Source organism: Macrotis lagotis, chromosome 1, assembly GCF_037893015.1.
Source record: "Macrotis lagotis isolate mMagLag1 chromosome 1, bilby.v1.9.chrom.fasta, whole genome shotgun sequence".
NCBI lineage: Eukaryota > Metazoa > Chordata > Mammalia > Peramelemorphia > Peramelidae > Macrotis > Macrotis lagotis.
In genome coordinates, this window is record NC_133658.1 from 418,029,933 (window position 1) to 418,051,550 (window position 21,618).

A 21,618-nucleotide genomic window follows, 5' to 3' on the forward strand; every position below is an offset into this window, starting at 1 on the left:
TAATTTGAATTCCTAGGGTCACAGGTCTACCTGCACTTGATAGCTCAATATATAACACTAGACAAGTTACTTCCTCATTTGGATCTCATAGTTTTCATTTGAAAACAAAGAATCTAACCTAGATGATCTCTTGGATCTCTAAGATTTTAAATTCTATGTTCTATATCAAGGGTGGGGATTCTTTTTTCTGTCAGTGGCCATTTGGATATGCATAACATCATTTGAGGGTTATATTAGGTCAAACCTTTATTTAATTCACCCCTAAAAAGCTGCCAGACTTATTGAATTTTGAGTTCTCCTCCCTTCTGTCACCACCCTTCCCCTTTCCTGAGGTTGCCTGGGCAACATCACACCAATATGGCCCCTTGGGCTGGAGGTGCCCCACCCTTGTTCTCCATCTTTCCCAAAGCAACAAACCACCAGCATTCCTAACACTCAAGGTCTGTTCCCAAACGCATGAGTTTTCTCTCTTTTTTGATGGAGATGAAGCCCTTCCCTCTGTGAGGATGGGGCAGAGTTGTTGAGAAACTGGAGACCTCCAACATCAGCCAGTCCTCCTTTTGGGAGTCTTCAGAGTCATTCCAAGGGGAACCCATCAAGCTTGAATCTTCTTTGCAACTCAAAGATGAAGTCACTGTCACTTTCCACCTTAGAGAGAGAAAAGCTGCCTCTGGCCCCAACCTCCAGCTTCCATCTGGGCAGAAATGAAATCTCCCTTGGAGAGGGGTGGGAAGAGGAGCTAGAGAAGGTTATCCTGGCTCCCTTTGAGCCACACAACAGCCCTTGAAGCTCTTTAATGTGCTATGAGTTCCACTCCTCTATACCCTTGGGATTCACTCCTCCATTACTATAGAATATTGATCCCTTTGTTTCTTGGCTTGATTAAGGCAAAAAAGAAGTTTTCATTAAAGAAGCAATGCCTGAGCTCCCCCTGCTGCAATCACAATGCTATTGTAATTCCACAGAAACCTGCAATTTAATATGGAAATATTTTTCATGACTTCACTTGTATAATGGATATCAAATTGCTTGTCTTTTCAAGGAAAAGGGAAGAGTGGGAGGAAGGAAAGGAATTAGGAATTCAATTTTTTTATAAAATGGCTGTTAAAAAAATGTACATGTAATTGGGAAATAAAAGGGGGAGTGCAGAGCAGAAGGACCTGGAGTGTAGATAGATGAGACAATGGGATAAAGTGGTAAGGGAGAAAGGCAGTGAGTTCAGTATTGGACATATTAAGGTTAAGATGTCTAGTGGACATCCAGTTAAAGATGTCTGAAAGAACAAGATTGCAGGTAGGCAGAGAGACTTGGGGTAAGAAAGGTAGATTTGAGAATTACTAACATAATAATGGTAATTAAATCATATAATGAGATCACCAGGTAATCCACCAAGTAGTATGGCCAGCACAGAACTTTGTGAGATACCTATGTGATCTGGAAGAGGATCCAGGGAAGGAGACAGAAAGAGTGGTCCAATAGGTAGTAGGAAAACCAGGTATTCTAAAAACCTAGGGAAAAGAGAAGATCAAGGAGGACAGGGTGGTCAAAGGCTATAGAGAAGTTGAAGAGCAAGAGGACTGAGAAGAGGTCCTTGGATTTGGCAATTAAGAGATCATTGTGACTTCAAAGAAAGAAAACTGAGTAGAAATAAGAGATTAAGAAGAGTGTGAAAGGGTGGCTAGGTGGTGCAGTGGATAAAGCACTGGCCCTGGAGTCAGGAGTACCTGGGTTCAAATTGGGTCTCAGACACTTAATAATTACCTAGCTATGTGGCCTTGGGCAAGCCACTTAACCCCATTTGCCTTGCAAGAACCTAAAAAAAAAAAAAAGAGGAGAGGGAGTGGAGGCAACTATTGCAGATATGTTTTCCAAAGGGGTTAGCTACAAAAGCCAAAAAATAAATTGGTCTATAATTTTTCAGGGACAGAAGAATCAAGTGCCCAGTTGATTTTTTTGTTTATTTTAGGATAGGGGATCGTGGGCATATTTGTAGGCAGTAGAAAATAAGCCAGTAGACAGGGAGAGACTGAAAATAAGTAAAAGAATGGTGATGAACAGAGGAGATGGGTAACTTGAGAAGGTAGTGAGGTTTATCTTGATATGGAATAAGGTCACTTCATCAGGTGTGACAGGAGTGAAGGATGAGATTATGGCATTCCCACCCCATTTCTTTGTAGAGGTGGAGGATCCATGGGTCCACATTTTTTCAGTATGTTGAGAGACTTTGATGAATTTTTTTTCTTTTTTCTTAAAAAAAATTTGTATGGAATGGTTCTCTTAAAAGGAAGAAAGGGCAAGATACTGGGGAAAATTTTTGTCACATAAAACAAAAGGTATCAAAAAAAATAATTTTTAAAAATAAGTGAACACTTGGGGCAGCTAGGTGGCACAGTGGATAAAGCACCAGCCCTGGAGTCAGGAGTACCTGGGTTCAAATCCGATCTCAGACACTTAATAATTACCTAGCCATGTGGCCTTGAGCAAGCCACTTAACCCCATTGTCTTGCAAAAACCTAAAAAAAAAAAAGTGAACACTGGGCAGCTAGGTTGTACAGTGTATAGAGCACCAGCCCTGGAGTTAGGAGGACCTGAGTTCAAATTTGAACTCAGATACTTAATAATTGTCTAACTGTATGATCTTGGGCAAGTCACCTAATTCCATTGCCTTAAATAAATAAAATAAATAAGTGAATGTTTTATCTTATTTCTATTGTATCTATTCATCTTTATATTTTTATTCCAAAATATATTCTTTAAACCAATGAAACTGCCTGTGGTCCATTGCAATATTTTATATGGTTCAAATTTAGCAGACTCCCCAACATTATATTACATGCATTTAAATGAACCCAGAAATGTTTATTCTTAAAACTATGTAATTCATTAAATAATCAATTAACTGGATGCTTTTTAATAGAGACAAGTGTTAGAATTGGTACTGGAAAGGACCATAGAGTCCAACTCTAAAGGGTTAGGGTCAGGGTTAGCTCAACTTCATTTTATAGACCCTTCCTGAGATAGTAAGTGAATTTTCTGAAATCATACAGCTAGTGAAGGAAGGAGTCTCCCAACTGAATATTCTGTCTAAATTTCCTAAACTACTACATCACAGATGCTCAGAAGTTAATTAGGTATTACCAATCATATTTAGAGAATGTGCAGCAGAATGTAAAGACTAATTGAATGATGTAAAGAGATCATTTTGCCTACAAAAATGATGTTTGTTTGGAGGGAAAGTAGAATAATTTTCGTCAAAATTTTTATGTTTAAGTTTATATAAAGTGAGGCCAAGTGATAGTGTAGAAAGAATCTTAGACTGGGACTAAGGAACTATGGATTTGAATTCCAATTACTTCATTTTTTTTGATTCTCCATTCATTGTTTATAAAAGGTGGATAATATCTGCCTTGCCTTCCTCAAAGATTTGTGTGCAGCATAGAAATTTAAACTATTACCTAAATTACCTTTCAAAAAGACTTGTTAAATTGATTAAAAATTCAGGTGATTGTGGGGCAGCTAGGTAGCGCAGTGGATAGAGCACCGGCCCTGGAGTCAGGAGTACCTGGACTCAAATCCAGCCCCAGACATTTAATAATTACCTAGCTGTGTGGCCTTGGACAAACCACTTAACCCAGTTGCCTTGAAAAATCTAAAAAAAAAAAATCAGGTGATTAAAAAGCTCTATAAAATAACTTAAGGTAGGCAAGAAGCTTAAAAAATGCAGCCTAGTTCATTTTCTTCCACTCTCAACCCCTCTAGTAGCCTAGAGATCATGTCTATAACTTTAGACATATGATTCCATATATACTAATGGGCTCTTTCTTTGCATAATCACTTGTAGTTTAGGTGTAACAACTAAGTCACGAAGCAAGTAGAATGTTGGATCTGAATTCAAGAAGTCCTGAGTTCAACATCTAGGTTATTCACTTACTAGTTATGTCACAATGAGCATTTTTTTTTTTGTAAGGCAATGGGTTTAAGTGGCTTGCCCAAGGCCACACAGCTAGGTAATAATTAAGTGTCTGGGGCTGGATTTGAGCCCAGGTACTCCTGACTCCAGGGCCGGTGTTCTATCCACTGTGACACCTAGCTGCCCCTACAATGAGCATGCTAATTAACTTCCCTCAGCCTCAGTTTCCTTTACTCTAAAATGGATTGTGAAAATCAAATGAGATAATTTATGTAAAGTGCTTTACAATCTTATTAGTTGTTCTTCAGTTGTTTTCAGTTGTAGTTGACTAGGGAATCCTAATAGACTCCCTGACTAAAAAAAATATTATTTTAACTATAATAGGTATATATTGAGAGATTCTAGTCTTGTCACAATTAAGGAGGCAAGGTACAGAGAAGCAGCAAGACAGCAGGGACGGAAGGAACAATACAGTCCAATTCCCCCTAAAACTATTCCAATATGATCTAAGAAGATTGGGAATCAAAGGAAACTCTATAACAGGTCTTCTTTCCAGACCAAAATCACAAATTTGATCTATGGGCAAGTGCCCAGGGTAGGATCTGTTAAGAGGGGTGGGCAAATATCTTGAACTCAATATTCAAACTTTCAAGGTAGGACAACACATAAAAATCAAAGATGATTATGGACTCAGTCTGGGGTTGACCAGGATCCCATAATCTGCAGATAGAGTGCTAATCCTTGACAGTCATAAATGGATACCCTGAGCCAAGTATGGACTCAGTTCCAACTCAAGTCTGACATATGGACACAGGGTGGACTCAGTGCCCAAAGCTCCTAGTATGGGGTCACCCAGACCATATCATAGAATTCAGTCCTTTTCACAGGGGAGTGATGCGGAGGGAAGGGGGGTATCGCCCAAATGGACCAAGATTGCAAACTCAATCTTGAAAGAGCTCCCAGCAACAACAGGTTGCTCAGAAGAGATTACTGAAAGAATGAATAAACAAATAAATTTAAAAGGTAGAGTTATTATTGCTCTATAGTACTCGAAAACTTATTTCATGTGTGACCTTGAGTAATTCTCAGTTTCTTTGTTTCTCATCGCTAAAGAGAAAATAGCTCTAAATCTATGCTCTAATGATCATTTTTTTTAATGTTTCAGAAGACAGTGAAAAGGATTTATTAAAATCGAATCTGCACATCAAACTAGGTGCTGGTTATACAGACTTTTGAGGACCTTCCTGTCTAGTCATGAGAGACCACAAGTAAATATTCTATATATGTACTTGTTTCTATAACAGTGGTTATGGAGAGTAGGGTGTTTCAGTATCTACCCCTGGTTTGTGCACATGAATTAACAGTCCTTGTCAGCAATAAGGAATTTCAGAAGAATGGTGGGTTTGTGGGGAAAGATCATGAGATCCATTTTGAACATACCACATTTAAAATCAGTTGAAAATATCTAATAGGCAATTGATATAAGACAAGCACAAGTGAGGTACGAGGGATGCAAATATAGATCTGGGAGTTACCTCTATAGAGATGATCATTAAACATAAGGGAACTGAATAAGAAAATGAAGTTTTCTTATAAGTTCTCTCGAGCCTGTATGAGGATGTGCCTTCCTCACGAATTTACCTCCCCCCCCCCCAGACATTCCATAGGTGATTTGGCCACATTCCAAAGACTCCAGGAGCCAGCCACTCCTTGGAATACACAGGTAGTACTGGGGAGAACTGGCTATTCTCACAGTATTGACCTTATTCAAAGTAAAATCTTCCGGCCCCTCTATGGCATTTCCTTGAAATCTTCAAAACTGCTAGACTTGTAGACTTTTCCCATATTTCTGTTAAAGGAACTCCCTCCCAACTAAATTAGCATCTAGCCTTCTCTGTTCTCCACTGATAAATACTCTGAGGCTCCAAGCATTGGCGGGAATCTCACCCATGGAGAATTGATTCTGCCTGGGACTTTTCTCTCTCTCTCTCTCTCTCTCTCTCTCTCTCTTTCTTCCTTTCTTTCCCAAACCGGGACTTAACAGAAAGGCTGGACAAGAACTTGGGGTCCCCCCAGCCACAGACTGTTCAGAGTTGGTGCTCCCCCGAATTGGTGATGTTATCTTTATCTTTTTCTTCTACTTTGATTATAGTATTACTAACCCATTGTCTTTAATGTATTAGTTGCTGTATTGGATGTTATTGTAATCAATCTACTCCTTGTGTTGTGTAATTAAAATACTTTCATTTTTTACAAGTGTCAGTGAGAGTATCATTTGCAGGAACGAATCCGAACCTCATTTAAAATCACAATACAGGAACTAATGAAATCACAGAGAAGAAGGAATGAAAAGGCCCTCCATGGTTTAGAATCATCCATCAAAGGATAGGAGAGGTCAGTTAGTTATGATGATGATGATTGTCCTTCACTCTCGAAGAAGACCATGACATCAGGGATGCTATCACAAATATGATTGGATTTGAGTGAGGGGGTTTTGTGCTAAGTTTCCAGCCTCACTTCCTCCTCCAGAGCCATCAGTGTGCAGTGACCAGATATGAATCAGGACAACTGGAGATGGTCCTGGATCCTGGGGAATCAGGGTTAAGTGACTTGCCCAAGGTCACACAGCTAGTAAGTGTCTGAGGTAGATTTGAAATCCTGTCCTCCTGACTCCTAGGTCAATGAGTGCTCTATCCATGCACCACATAGCTGCTCTATCAGTTAAGAGAACAAAGAGAACCATGGCATAAAAGCCTAGGAAGGAGAAAATATCCAGAAAGAAAAAGGTTGTCTTATACTCATCAAATGGTGCAGAGAGTCCATGAAAGATGAGATTGTTAAAAAAAAAAATTCATCAAACTTGGCAATTAAGAAATCATTAATAGCTTTGGAGAGAATAGTTCCAATTAAGTGATAAGAGTTGGAAGTCAGATTTAATGGGGTTGAGAAGTGAGAGGAGGCAAAGTGAGTCAATTACTGGAAGCAACTTTTAGGAGATTGGCTGAGAAAGAGGAAGAAAAAGGAGATGACAGCTTGAAGAGATGGCAGGATTTCATGAGGCTATTGTTTTAGGGATGAGGGAGACTTGGGCATGTGTGTAGGCAGCAGGGAAAGAGGATGAATATAAGTACAACCTTCTGAATATCATAGAAGGGAAGCAATAAAAAATGAAGTCCACTGAGAATTAGTAGGAGGCAAAAATTACTAGAAAGTGGGGCAACTGGACTGTAATGGAGAGCATGCGGCCCTGGAGTCAAGAGGACCTGAGTTCAAATTCAGCCTTAGACACTTATTACTTAGCCATGTGGCCTTGGGCATGTCACTTTAATACCATTGCCTTCCAAAAATCTTTTTTTTAATTTTTTTTTTTTTTTTAGATTTTTCAAGGCAATGGGGTTAAGTGGCTTGCCCAAGGCCACATGGCTAGGTAATTATTAAGTGTCTGAGGCCAGATTTGAACCCAGGTACTTCTGACTCCAAGGTCAGTGCTCTATCCACTGCACCACCTAGCTGCCCCCCAAAAATCTAAAAAAAAATTACTAGAAAGGAGCCACAACACTATAGACAGGAGCACCACGAAGGAGAGTGCAGACATCAACCATTCCCCATCTGGAGGTCTATCAGGGCAAAGGGAAGGGGTCTCTGAAGTGGTCTTAGTGGGGATGAATTTCTTTGTCCAAATTGCTGGAGGTGGCCAAGTCGCATGACCAAGGCTTGTTCACAGCAGTAGATGAAGGCTTACACCACCCTCACCTGCCCAGAGCACCACCTTTTCCAAAGGTATTTATGAATTCAATGATGTCCACAGTTATCAAGAGAACCACTGGCCAACTTATTTTCAGCTAGTCTAATAAATGCTTTTAATTATCCAGAAACTCTGTCTCCCAGTCTTTTCATTCATATTCATTGGTTACAAACCTCACCAAGTTTAGCTGGCCTTTCCTGCTTAGCAGGCACACAACTGTTCAATTAGCCTGTGCATGGACTTCATAGGGCTTCTACTTCATTGACATAGCCTTCCTAAATCCAGGATCAGTTCCTTGTCACAATGAGGTTTTCAAGACAGAACTAAAGGGTCAAGAATATTAAAGGAGTGATGAAATAATAAGGTAGTTTAACTCTTCCACCCTATTTTATCCTCTGTAAAATGAGGAATAATTGAACTAGATGATTGCTAAAGTCTATTAGGATTCTCTATGTTCTAAGCCTAAGGTCCCTTAAAACTCAACAGTTAATGCTTGAACATTTTGTCTTTTAGAGCTTAAGGTGTCCTTTGGATTTACTTTTTTCTGGCTCTCAATCCACAATCCCACCTATGTTCATAGACAATATTTTATCAAGGCTGTAGTATAGTTATTCATTAGTAAAGTTGGTAGAATACTAGGTTTGGAGCTAGGATGAACTAAGGGAAAGTCTATTTCATATACTTACTATCTTATATGATCTTGGACAAGTCACAAGTGAGAAGATGGAACTTGATGACTTCTAACATTCCTTCAAGCCCTAAATACCTCTGGATCCTATAATCTGAGAGCCTCTTCATCACAAAAGAAAAAATTAATTTCCTCTAAGAGAATTCAATCCATAAAAAATACTTTAATCATACCAATTTATTCCATTCCCACAACATTAATCATACAGCATTTTAAAAATACTCACATAAACAATTACGGTTTATTAGAATAATCTGACAATAATAAATACTTCATCATAATTCAACCTCTGCATTTGTAACAAATCAAAATGTTTGTATAAAGCTTCCATTATGAATGCTAGGCAATTTACAGCCTCACTCCCCAGTTTCTTAACATAGAAAAGGTAGGTATTGTTATATGACCTGCAGTTTTCACAAGTAATACACAAATAATGTAACCAGCTATCAGAAATTATTCTCTTTTATATAAAAATACATTTGAAAGAGCAGAGTACTAAAAAAAACTGTTTTAGGAATCTCAATCAATCTGGTGCACTAAGGATGAAAATACATTACTTATTTTTTCTAAGTTTCTGACCCTTCAAAAATGGAGTGCTGGTACTCAATATAAACTAGATATTTGCTGCAAAAAAAAAAAAAACCTTCAGAATTTTTTTTGGTCAAATTGTAATACTAATGCAAAAGATTATTTTTATAAAAGAGAAAAGTACTACCAATATACATATACATAAAATATTAAAACTCAAGGTTTTAAGCTAAACAATTGCATTTTCAGTATTATATGTTAAAATGTTTCTACCTTTGATGTGCTAATGACTGACCCAAAGCAAAAAGCAAAAAAAAGTTTATAAGCCTATAAATAAAACCAAAGAAGGATGGTTGAGTCATTTTCAGCTACATGATATAACCCTCTGTTAGAATGTGGAGATGATCTTCTATGTGGTATTCAATTAATAAGTGCTTATTCAATTAAGCCAAGATCATAATGAAAAATAAATAGGATTAAAATTCTCTCCATAACCAGGACTGATTGTACACCCTATAGTAAACTAAAAGACAATTGGAGATGGAAAATAATGACATTTATAAATTTTAATACCATTATTTACACATACTGTACAAATACATTACTTGATAGCATCTTAAGTATAAACTTACACTTGCATAATATATTTAAAAGACATGAAATTTAATACACTGATGCATAACATGTTTAAATAACATATTATACATACACATGATTATACACACAGAACAGTGATACCTCCTTGTGTTTACACAATGCCTTAAATTCAAGGAACTGAAAGAACTTCATAAAATTCCCCCCTAATTTAAGGAACTTTTATTTAAAGAATGGGAGAAGAGGGAGGAATACAGAATAAAATTCCCACCTGAAAATCATGCTTTTTTCAGTCCAACCCAAAAAAAGTTCCTTTGACAACGCCAGTAATTCAAGACAAAGAAAAGCAAAGTTGAAAAGCTAAACAGTTCACTCCTGGTCACAAAGTTAAATGTGAGATACAGGGCCTAGAATTATTCTCTCCTGATTTCAAACCAGGCTCTAGTTAAAAAAAAAAAAATTTAAGTAGCATATACATATCACTATAAACAAAGTATTAAGATAGTTGAATATATTTTAAAATGATACTTCCCTTAGTATTAATAGCCACTTTTTTAATGGATATGCAGTCAGTGTCTTGGGGCTGATTTAAGGGGCCATGGAGATGATCTTGAGAAAATTCAGACCCATTAAAGTAGGAAATGACTTGTTCAAGATCACACAGTGAAGTAGTAGTAGTGCCAGGATATAACTTAAGTCTCTTAACAATTAGACCAATTCTCCACATCCTGCCTCTTACGACCTTATAGAGACAATTATATCTAGTAATAAATCATATTTAAAGGCAATCTCAACCTTCATTTTAGTCATTAACTCAAAGTCTTCTGCCTATCAAATCTTTCCTATGGGTTTAAAAAAAATTTTTTTTAACTCATGAATTTAAATTATATCTTTCCTATTACTGTTCCACATTCTTGGATAGAACACTAATAATCATTTACTAGTCAAACAGAAGATAGGAGTAGAAAGGAAACATAAAGGGTCTGTATAAAAATCAGATCTCATATGATAAAAAATTAGCCATATACACTACAAGGAACTAAAATTTAGAAAACAGATAACTGAAATTTATAATTTAAAAACGTGAGAAATGTTTCCATTTTTAATGTTTCTTTTGTTAAATAAAAATGTGTTTCTTGCTTTTTTTAAAATCAGTTTTAATCCAAAGTTGACCATATTTTAAGAATGGGAAAAAATTCTAGATTTTACTAATTTTATTATCTAAAAAATAAACTTGAAGGGACATAAAAATCTTCAAATATATTTCATAAAATTGGAAACCCAAAGTTAAAGGCATATTTGGTGTTTTTTTTAAACTTTCACTCGTAAAGCATATGTTCAAAAGTAAATGGTTATAATTGAGATAATAATATAACAGGATTTAATGTGAAAAAAGGATAATTTATTAGCATCACATTTACAGCATCCAAGAACAATCCTCCTTTTTTTCCCATTAAATAACTATTTAAGTGCAATAAGAAATAGTTTTAATAAAAATATATTTATAAAGCATTTTATCTACATTTTCTGATTTGAGAAGAGATGTAAATTTCTCTGAGAATAACCAAAGTTATTTTAAATTAAGCAAGGAACATTTTAAGTCAAAAAGTAAATTCAAATTATTGGAAGCATTTTTAAAAGATCTGAGAATGCCTCACAAAGCAACACCCAAGCACTTTGTCTGTGAAAAGATCAAAGTGCTAAAATTTTTATCAACCTAAGCACTCAAAGCCCAGAAGCACTCTACCCACCCCTTAAAACATTACTTAAAATTCCAAAAACATCAATGCATTTGGAAGAACACTGAGTTTTATTTGAAGATGCTTAATATGATGCAAATACTCAGATACAGGTACTGTACATATACACACTTTTAGTAAAGGTACATTTCACTTAAACATTCCACTCCTTTGCTGAGATGCATTAGTATGGACTGTTGGCCTAGATGTGCAAATAGTGCTCTATACAACCAGAATTTATAGAAGTACTTGTTGATGCAAAATTTATGAAGGCAATTTCTAATAGATGTTTACCAGCTACCAAATAATATGTGGACTTTTATTTCTCTAGACTATGCATTTGCATAGTGTGATCACAGAAAGGCTAAAGACAAAAGAACAGAAACTAAGTCTTAGTTGTACAGTAATACACACTTTCACCTTTTACTGAGGTCATAATTGATAATATACTTTACCTGCTATATAGTTATAGTTAATATTCAACTTCAAAAGGATGACTTATTCTGGGATTTTTTAATATGCAGCATTTCTGGATTTCTCTTAGAAAAGATTAAATCCTAATAATAACAAAAATGTTATAATAACTACATTGTTTAATTGGTGTCAGACTTGGCAAAAATTGTACTTTGCTTGTACAGTTAATTGGTGTCAACTACTCTAGTAGTGCACAAATGATGGACTAATTCTAAGATTCCTTCTCTTATAATTTCTAAAAAAAGAAAAAGATTCAAAATTCATTTTTTAATATCTTAAAATAATTTGGACTGATTACACTGATATTTCTTAATTGGAAAATCAACCTAGTTTTCTAGGCTATGACTTAAAAAGTAATATTCCGAAACTCCTAATAACATAGAATTTGAAGTAGCATGTTACAAATTTAAATGGTGACCAGACATTTATTTTATGCATTTGTCAAACCCATGTGTAGCCAAGAAGACTGTTTTAAGTTGCAAATTCTATCTTATGCCTTGGTAATGATTTACTTGATATTAACCAGTCAGTCTTGAAAACATTTTTCTACTAATCTTAGAATAAATAAATTTCATTTCTCTGAATATATGCTATAGAATGCAAATTATATAAGGGCACAATAAAACAATCCAACTTTTAAATGAACTTATGTTATTCAAACATGACAGACAATAAAAATGCAGTTAGCCTGTCAAAATTTTTTACTTTGAAATAGCTAGAGTTTTGGAAGGACTACTATTGGTTAATCTAAAAAAAGAAAAAAACGACAACTTTCCTTTCCTCCCACTTCATACAATACTATCAAGTTCAAAAATCTCTCTCTCTGTTCAAAACTAAAGATAAAATTTTTAGTCAGTCAGGCACAAAATGAGCCATTTAATTTACAATTAAATAAGCATCTGCATTCTTTGCCAATATCACATTCATTCATCTTTATAATATTTTTAATTTTCTAGCTCATATAATATGACCTTGTATTTATCCACAAATTTTGGAGAATAAATTAAAGTGCAACAAAAAAAATGTCTGAAAATGGTCATTTCCCCCTCTCAAAAAATCCCAAAGAAACAAGATTTTGTGTATGTATGTGTGTGTATAACATGTGCATATGCTACATAATATATTCAGATTGTTCTTAAAAATATAAATATTAAATTCACTTTTCAACAGATGCTAATCTTCCACATATTTGTAATGAGAATTCCATTTGCTTATACTACTCACAACCAAAATGGATGCTTTGAATATGATGTTTTTAGTTTACATATCAAAGAACAACAACTGACAGGTAAACTTTAGGGTCTCAGAAAACATTTGAATTACATGTGTTAACAAAAAGAGCTCCTTCTAATAAAACTTCAGCCATCATAAGAGAACTATGGTTTATGTTTTATGAAAAGTAAACATATGGCTCAAGACATGTGGAACTTGTCATCACATATAATGAGGAGTCATTTCTAAAGGCAAATATCAAACTTGCTCTAAAATGCTTCTAAGGTTTTGGCTACAAGTTGTTTTGATATGAAATTGCTTAACTAATAAAGCTTCTGGCTCCTGAGATAAACACAGTAAATTTAAATTAGTTCCATCTAAAGCTGCCATGGGATATCATGTACTTCTACTTTCATTATCTTCATAAAGAGTTATGTTGGAACTATCAGTCCTCCCCTTGGCGCCACTTCTGTGATTCATCTTGTCGAACATCTGGTCTAATTTGGTTTCTCATTCCACCTAAAACATTTGAAGTTGCTTCTGTTGCAACAATCAGAGGTTTAACTACAGCTGGTGGAATCTGACGGAGGACTTCTCCTACTGCTCCGGTAACACCACGGTTCTCATGCTCTCTAGCAGCAGTTTCATAGATGGTTTGAGCAGTGTCTGTGATACCCTAATGTAGAGAGAGAAAAAACAGATTTTATTAGAACAAAAAAATTAAACATCATCTTAATTTTATGGAGTCCAATTCAAATTGTAATGCATATTTTTTGGTCTATTTAATCAAAATTATTGCCAGAATTGGAAAACATAAATAACTCATCAATTATTTTTCTCTTTAAAATAAAAAAGTATAATTTAACATTTAATATATAATTGTACAAAATATTACATACTTGTACAAAAATATAAGTCTTGATTATTATCATATTTCAACAGCATCATTACTATAACCAAGTTCACTTGGCTAGAATGATATTCTATCTATAACATATAATCCCTATGGGAATTAGCTGCCCCCTTGTAATGTAATTTCATCTAACACTGGATTTTCTCAGCATCAATTAAGATTAAGTGGAGTATGCCTGAACCTTAAGCAATCTTCAAAAATTATTTAATAATCTTAAAAGGAATTATTCTGGCAGAAGCAGCTAACCAAGAAAAGTAGTTTTAAAAAGTCTAGTTATTTTGATTTGACATTAATAAGAAAATGAAATATACTAAAATTCCAAACAACTGCTTTATTATTGATTAAATTAATTTATATTTAAAAATATTATTATAAATAAAAAAATAAATTAGAATAAGAGATAATTTTAACATATTATAAAAATATTTTTAATTTAAAAAACTTAATACAGATATAGTAAATAAAATCAACAGGAAAAAGAAACTTTTATATAAACAATACTGCTACAATAAATTCTTTTCTTTGTAATCATTATAATTCCATGAAAATTATTTTGACCATCAAATATTAAATCCTACAAATAAACCAGTACTTGGTTGAGAGGATCAAATGAAAATATATAAAAGAAATTATTAAGCAAGAAAAAATATAACTCATTTTCTGGAGAATTCTGACCTGCTAACAAGAAATTTTGGAATGAGATGAGCAGACTCAAAAAATGCTTTTCTCCTTCAACATGAGATAAAACTAATAACAAGAAATGCAACAGTCCAAGAAGAAGGTATCTATTATGTAGTGTTATTTGTCCCAAGCTGGAGTTCAACAATTAAGGGAAAGGCAATGAAGACTTCATTTCTACCCAATTTAGCAATGATAAAAAACAAAATTATGACAAGGAGAAAAATGGCTAGGAGGCTGAACTAAATATATTTCAAAGTCAAAACTATGGCAATAACCAAAATTATGAATTATGAACAAAAATGAGAAAAAATTGAGAAAACTTAGATAAGCAAATTCTTCCCCAATACCAAGAATTTTGTTTTCAAAATTCCACTCTCAAAGATAGGAAACATCTATAAACACAATTGTTTCTGCAATCTTCAGTTATTAAGGTCTAAGAGGGAGAAATACTTATTACCATACAACATATATACATCATTCTATAGTTAATTTGATTATAGTTCCTCCTTTTTAAGCCTTTAGTATATAATTGAAGTTAAGTCTGTTACAATTTCTTTTATCATTTCCAACCATCTAACCATCAGGGATTCTAGGATCTCCTGAATTTTTCCTCTTATTTGATGCTTCCATATCTTATTCACCTAAATTCCACTTTTAGCATTCATTATCTCATTTTGTCATCCATTCTCATGTACACTGGCTTGCACCCTTTCAAAATTCTATTACTTTTTTTAAGTCATTGATAAAATCTGACCCAAACCTAGCTTATGTTCAGTTCTAATCTCCCAAGTTCTTCAAATGATTTTATTTCTTTGAATTCTTTCTAAGCAATTTCTAAAAACTTTCTGTTCCAACTATGCCTTAAACAAATTAAAAATTAAAAACTGGCCTTTTTATATCTCTCAGTGACCCCTAATCTTTTCCTAGTAGCCTTTAACTTTTATTCACATTTTTTTAGAGCAAAAACTACAAGGACAAAAGACCTGATTCTCCTGACCCCAGAATAAAACTTGCTTTTGAAAAGACTCCAATATGGAAACCCCAAAAGAGACTAATTCTGTTAGAAATAATATTTTAATAATTGTGACACTATAGACAATGTCTTTTGTCTGAAAATGAGTCTACCACATAGTAGAGCAGATTATTATTAGAAGGCTATTAGTAGATGACCAATTAACTTTTTTTTAAACTTTAGCAATTCATGAAGACTACTCTGAAATGGCAGGTTTATAATATGTGCTGGTAGATGAAATATGCACTTTTAACAAAATCAGATATCCGCAAAGTGTTGAAAACATGAAAGAACAATCTGGAAAACAACTCAAAGATCATCTGCAGAACATCCAACACCATTACTCTCTATCTATAGTTATTCTCATTTTATTCTCTGTCTCTCAACTTGCTCTGCTTTTTTGAAGGGAATTATACAGTTCATCTAAATCAATGATTTAAACACTATGGAAAATTCCCAGTATGGAAAGTCCCTTGACCAGTGTATAGAGTAACTCATCATTAACAAATCTTAAGAAATATCAGAGGTACTGAGAGATCTGTCCACAAAGCTAGCATGTGTCTTCCTGTTTCTAAAGATAGTCCTTTTATCATTCCTTATTTTAGCACCTTTCCTTCAATTGAATTGACAATCCTACATATGGTGTTATTGACAATTCTCTCAAAATTGCGCTATCTTGTCTCTCTTAAACTGTTTCTAACAAACACAATGAATTTGATGAAAGACATGAAATTATGCAAAATGAATTTGGACTTACTGTAAGCTGAATTTCACTTACCTCCTTTACAACACTATATGCTTTGGCCACTCCTTCCCTCAGATCTACTGGCTGATGTGCTAAGCGATGATGAGAAAGTCTTTTGATCTTTTTGGGGTCAAGTGAAATTGTACCGGGTGATACCATGTCATAAGCAGTCTCTGCTGCTGCCTAGATGATTGTACCAAAAATAAAAAAAAATTCCCCCCAAAATTCAATCACAAACATTTTATTATTCAACTCTCAATCTACTTATTATAAATTCTACAATATTGCTATTCCAGTAAAACAACTATATTTGAATTCATTTATTCAAATTTCTAAGTCCTATCATTTTTTACTAAAAGTCAAAACTTCCCTAAGAGCACTTCAAAATATTCATAGCTTCAGGGTGGCTGGGTGGCATAGTGGATAAAGCACCGGCCCTGGAGTCAGGAGTACCTGGGTTTAAATCCGGTCTCAGACACTTAATAATTGCCTAGCTGTGTGGCCTTGGGCAAGCCACTTAACCCCATTTGCCTTGCAAAAAAAAAAAAAAACCCTAAAAAAAATTTATAGCTTGATATTTTTTCTATTCAAAAATAAGCATAGCTTATTATAGTCAAAAAAAGAATATATTCAACATGTCATATCTCACACAGTGCTGTATGCATTCTCTCTCTCTCTCCAGGTTTTTGCAAGGCAAATGGAGTTAAGTGGCTTGCCCAAGGCCACACAGCTAGGTAATTATTACGTGTAGACCAGATTTCAACTCAGTTACTCCTGACTCCAGGGCCGGTGCTCTATCCACTGCGCCACCTAGCTGACCCTGGTGTATGCATTTTAAAGTTCAAGTCAGGCTCCTCCAAAACCCAACGGAACTCTGCTTCCTCCAAGACAACCCCTTGAACTTAATTCTGATCTTTTTTTTTTCTAAATGGGTAGAAATATAACCAGTTCTGCTAACTTACTTCTTTTAAATTTATTTGAACATGCAAAGATTTGACATTTACCTAAGCCTTATTTTCTAAGTGGCAACACTATCTATCTTTGGAGTCAAGTTAAAATTAAAGTAGCAAGGATGATTAATATAGCAAGGGTTGTTAATTCATTATAAATTTCTAAGCCTAACCTTTCCCACACTTAAACTATGCAGTTTAATAGCAGCTTTACATAAAATAACATTTAAACAAAAATTTTAATGTTTTTTTTATCAAAATCATAGTTTCATAGCCATAAAAAAGTACCTGTATAGTTTGAACCATTCTGTTTGTTAGTTCTAAAGCAGCCATTGCTGTTGAAGTACCAAATGAAGCTGCTCCTTTTTGAAATCCTCTTACAATGCGGCCATCCTTTCGGTACTGCTCTATTGGTAACCAGACCAAGTCCTTCAGGCCTTGCACTAGAATACATGGAGATCATTAATTGATCTAAATCTCAATAACTACCCTGTCACTCTAGCTAGATGATTATCTACTTCCCAAACCCTTAGAAAACAAAATTTAACTCACCTAATTGTACTAATGAATGTATTGGCCCAACACCTCCCAGAATTCCTGGTAGCTGGTTCTTCTTAATATCATTAAGCCATTCCGCAATTGCATATGAGAATAACTTGTCTACACCTAGCAAACTATATAGCAAATAACTGTTAGTTAAATACATAAAAAATTTGATAAGTTTTCCACTAAAAAAGTTTACTTATAGCTACACAATTAAAAATAAAAAATTTTAAAACTCATCCTTTAAATTCTAACCTAAGCTTCATACACACACACACACAAACACACACACACACACACACACACACTTACAATTGAATAACATATACTTAATATATTACCAAGGTTAACTTAAAAAGCCGTGCTTCCTATCACTCCAAAATGTGTGGAATTTAATGCTCTACATTCAGAAGTAAAGGACAACTAAGAACTGTAAGTTTCCAATTAGTTACTAACCACAAAGATATTTGTCTTCTAGACTATTCGCCAGGAAATGAATAAATGAATGAACAAATAAGTAGATAAATATATATTAACTTATTTTACTATAAGAAAATGTTAATATGCTGTAATATTATCTCACATTATATTATTATTATTATTATTATTATTATTATTATTATTATTATTGTTATTATTATTATTATTACATCATTTTGAGGGTTAAATTTTGGCCAAAGAAATTCTACTTTCACGCAACATAAATTAGTTTTTCTTCATCAAGACATCAAGAATTAGGAGTTTCATTGCTGATATGGACACACCCTTCCACCATGTAAATCACAACTTATCTATAATCCCACAAGACCTGAAGTGTTATATGAAGTTCAGAAAACTAAGAAACTTCCCAAGGTCACATAGCTAACATGAGAATGTTAGAGGCACAATTACAAACTCCTCTGTATTATGCTGCCTCTTTACTCCTGTTTATCCCAAAACTATTTTAAAATTATGCTATTAAGAAAAATTAGTTTTAACCTGCTTTAATTTCTGTACATAAATTTTATACAACAGTTCAACTCACCCATGTCGATAGAAAAGCCTCTTCAACTTTAGTTCAGAACAATTTAATTGAGCAAGACCAATCAGAATTCCAGCTAATGTTCCCTTTAAAATGAAAAAGAGTAAATAAGGTGTCATATTATTTTACCATAAATCAATCTCTAGGTTAGTAAGAATTTTCATTCTGATGAGAGGTTTAAATATTTTAAAGGGTAAAAATGTATTTTTCAAATATACCATAAAAATTATTATCAATTTTAAGCATTTTAAAATGAAGCAATAATTTATCTTAAAAATAAAACATCTAAAGTTTCACAAAAAGCAAATGAATAAACAATTCTGATTATATAAAAGTAAAAACTGCTGCACCAACAAAAAAATTAGTAAGAAATAGGAAGCAATTTGAAAAAAAAATCTTCATAATGTATTTGGTCTAATATCCAAACTATATAAAGAAGTGGCACAAATAAAATAGAAGCTACCAACAAGGGAAAATTTTGTAATAAAAGAGAAATGCAAATAAAAGCAACTCTCACACCTATTAGACCGTCAAAAATTATGAAAAAGGAAAACAGACAATTGTTAGAGGGACTGTGAGAAAACGGAATCTACTGCATTGTTGGTAAAGCTATGAATTGATCCAATCACCCTGGAAAATGATCTAGAATTATAACAAGTCACCAAGATGCATATACTTACTCTTTGTGGGGTTTTGCTGGGTTTATTTGGGGGGGGGGGGGGTTGAGTTTGAGGAAGAACCAGACAACTAGATCTCTCTTGCCCAAGATGGAACTAGAATAGCTCATTCACTGATCAGCATGAAAACTTTGACCTGCTCCATTTTTGGCCTTGGCCCATCTATTGCTCCTTGAGCATCCTAATGTTCTTGCTCAGTCCCCTCTTCCACTTCTGGGGCCTCACTAGGGGCAGCTAGATGGCACAGTGGATAGAGCACTGGCCTTGGAATCAGGAGGACAGGAGTTTGAATCTAGCTTCTGATACCTACTAGCTATGTGACCTTGAGCAAGTTACTTAAACCTGTTTGTCTCACATCCAGGGCAATCTCTAGTCATCCTGAATCATATCTGACCACTGGACTCAGATGACTCTGGAGGAGAAAGTGAAGTTGGTAACTAAGCACAGTATCCCCTCCTTCAAATCTAATTCACATACTTGTCATGACATCATCTCCCTGATGTCATAGTCTTCTTCAAAAATGAAGGACAAACATTATTATAACTGAGATACCTGGTTGACTTTAGCGCACCTCAAGTTCAGAATTCTGAATCTCAAGCAATCTACTAACTTCACTATCTCCCAGTATCACAGCTACCATACCTAGTATATACATACTCTTTAATCCAGAAGTACTACTATTAGGTTTGTATCCCGGGAAGGTCAGGTACAGTGGAAAAGGACTTACAGGTTCAAGAATATTTATAGCAGCATTTTCCCATTGTGGCAAAGAATTAGAAACAAATGTCGTTCAATTAGTAATAAGTAGGGCAGATAGGGTAAACTAGTAACTTATGAAATTGGTAGTACTGTCATGATGCTCATCCTTTATACTTGTAGAGAATCAATGACATGATGATAGGGATCAAGGACTGTGTTGGACTACAGCTGATCAGTTTATTATGAGTTCTGAAGGCACAAATAGTTCTTTTGAATATTTAGGATGGAGATGTCTCTATATTTATACATTTCACATTTCATTTGTACTACTGCAATTCTTTGCTCATAGAGTACAATGCCTTTTTTGATGTGGGCATGCAATGCTGTGTAGTCCTATGCTTCCAACGAGAATGAAAATGGCATTAACTTTAACTTGAAAAGGCCTTGTAAGCCAAGACTGAAGTAGAGGAAAACTGACATGTGACTCTGTTGGCAGATGATTGTACCCTCTACAATACAATACATATACACCAATATATACAACAATATATACACCAATTCTCTGCTGCTTGTGCTAATTTTGATCAAAATCCAAAAAAAAAGAGATCCCCCAATATATGAAAGCAATGGAATCTTAAATGTACCATAAAAAGTGATGAAGATGAAAATTCAGAGAAATATGGAAAGATAAATATGAACTCATAACAGAGTATCTCATCACCACCTTTTAGCCCTCTATCCCTTTTGAATGGAGGATGAACTCCAAATCTCCATTTAAGTTGGAAACTCAGCTCAGAAAATCTAATCTTATTTGGCTGCACGACTTTCCTTTGGACTTTCCTGACTTTTCTAGCATGACCTGTCCCATCCTTCCCCTCACTTTTTTTTGGTTGTTTTTTTTTTTGCAAGGCAATGGGGTTAAGTGACTTCCCAAAGTCACACAGCTGTGTAATTATTATGTGCTGAGGCCGCATTTGAACTCACGTGCTCCTGACTACAGGACCGGTGCTCTATCCACTGCACCACCTAGCCACCCCAGCCCCTCACTTTTTTCAGTTTCTTTTTGTATGTTATCTCCCCATCTCTTATCCCCAATTATAAGCTTCTTGAGGTGAGAATCATCTGTTTTCATATTTTTATCATCAGAACTTAGCAAAGTACAAAAGTGTTAATAAATGTTTTTCAACTGATTCTACAGTCCTGTTTCCTATTCTTCATGTCTTGAGGTGTTTGTAACCGAAAATTTTTAATTCCAAAAATAGCAACACTCAAAAAAAAAATGAAATAATAGTTTCAACAAGAAAAAGAGATTATTAAATTGAACACTTTGCCACGTAAAGTTTCCAGTAAAGTTAACAAACCTGATCCATTGATACATGCTTCCCATGGTAATCAAGTCGTATGGGAACTTCTGATGTGAATCTAAATTCTCTGAAAGAAAAGGGAAAAAAAAATAAATTTTAAGTATGTGCAAAAATTACTAACAT

The 21,618-nt window shown here is 34.5% G+C and overlaps 1 protein-coding gene across 6 annotated transcripts in view; it reads right to left on the reverse strand.

The window, feature by feature from the left end:
* Positions 1-7,966: 7,966 nt before the first annotated feature.
* ATG2B (autophagy related 2B) overlaps positions 7,967-21,618 on the reverse strand; it is a 154,106-nt gene continuing 140,454 nt past the window's right edge. For 4 of the 6 annotated variants that reach the window (XM_074213026.1, XM_074213025.1, XM_074213028.1 and 1 more), the window contains 6 exons: positions 21,493-21,562; positions 18,759-18,841; positions 17,744-17,865; positions 17,480-17,634; positions 16,275-16,424; positions 7,970-13,566 (listed from right to left, as the gene is read on the reverse strand). In XM_074213026.1, coding sequence (XP_074069127.1) covers positions 13,336-13,566; positions 16,275-16,424; positions 17,480-17,634; positions 17,744-17,865; positions 18,759-18,841; positions 21,493-21,562 — 811 coding nt within the window. In that variant the 3' untranslated portion in view covers positions 7,970-13,335. Of the gene's footprint in view, positions 13,567-16,274; positions 16,425-17,479; positions 17,635-17,743; positions 17,866-18,758; positions 18,842-21,492; positions 21,563-21,618 lie in introns of all 6 variants that reach the window. The other 2 variants (XM_074213030.1, XM_074213029.1) reach the window with 1 other exon arrangement.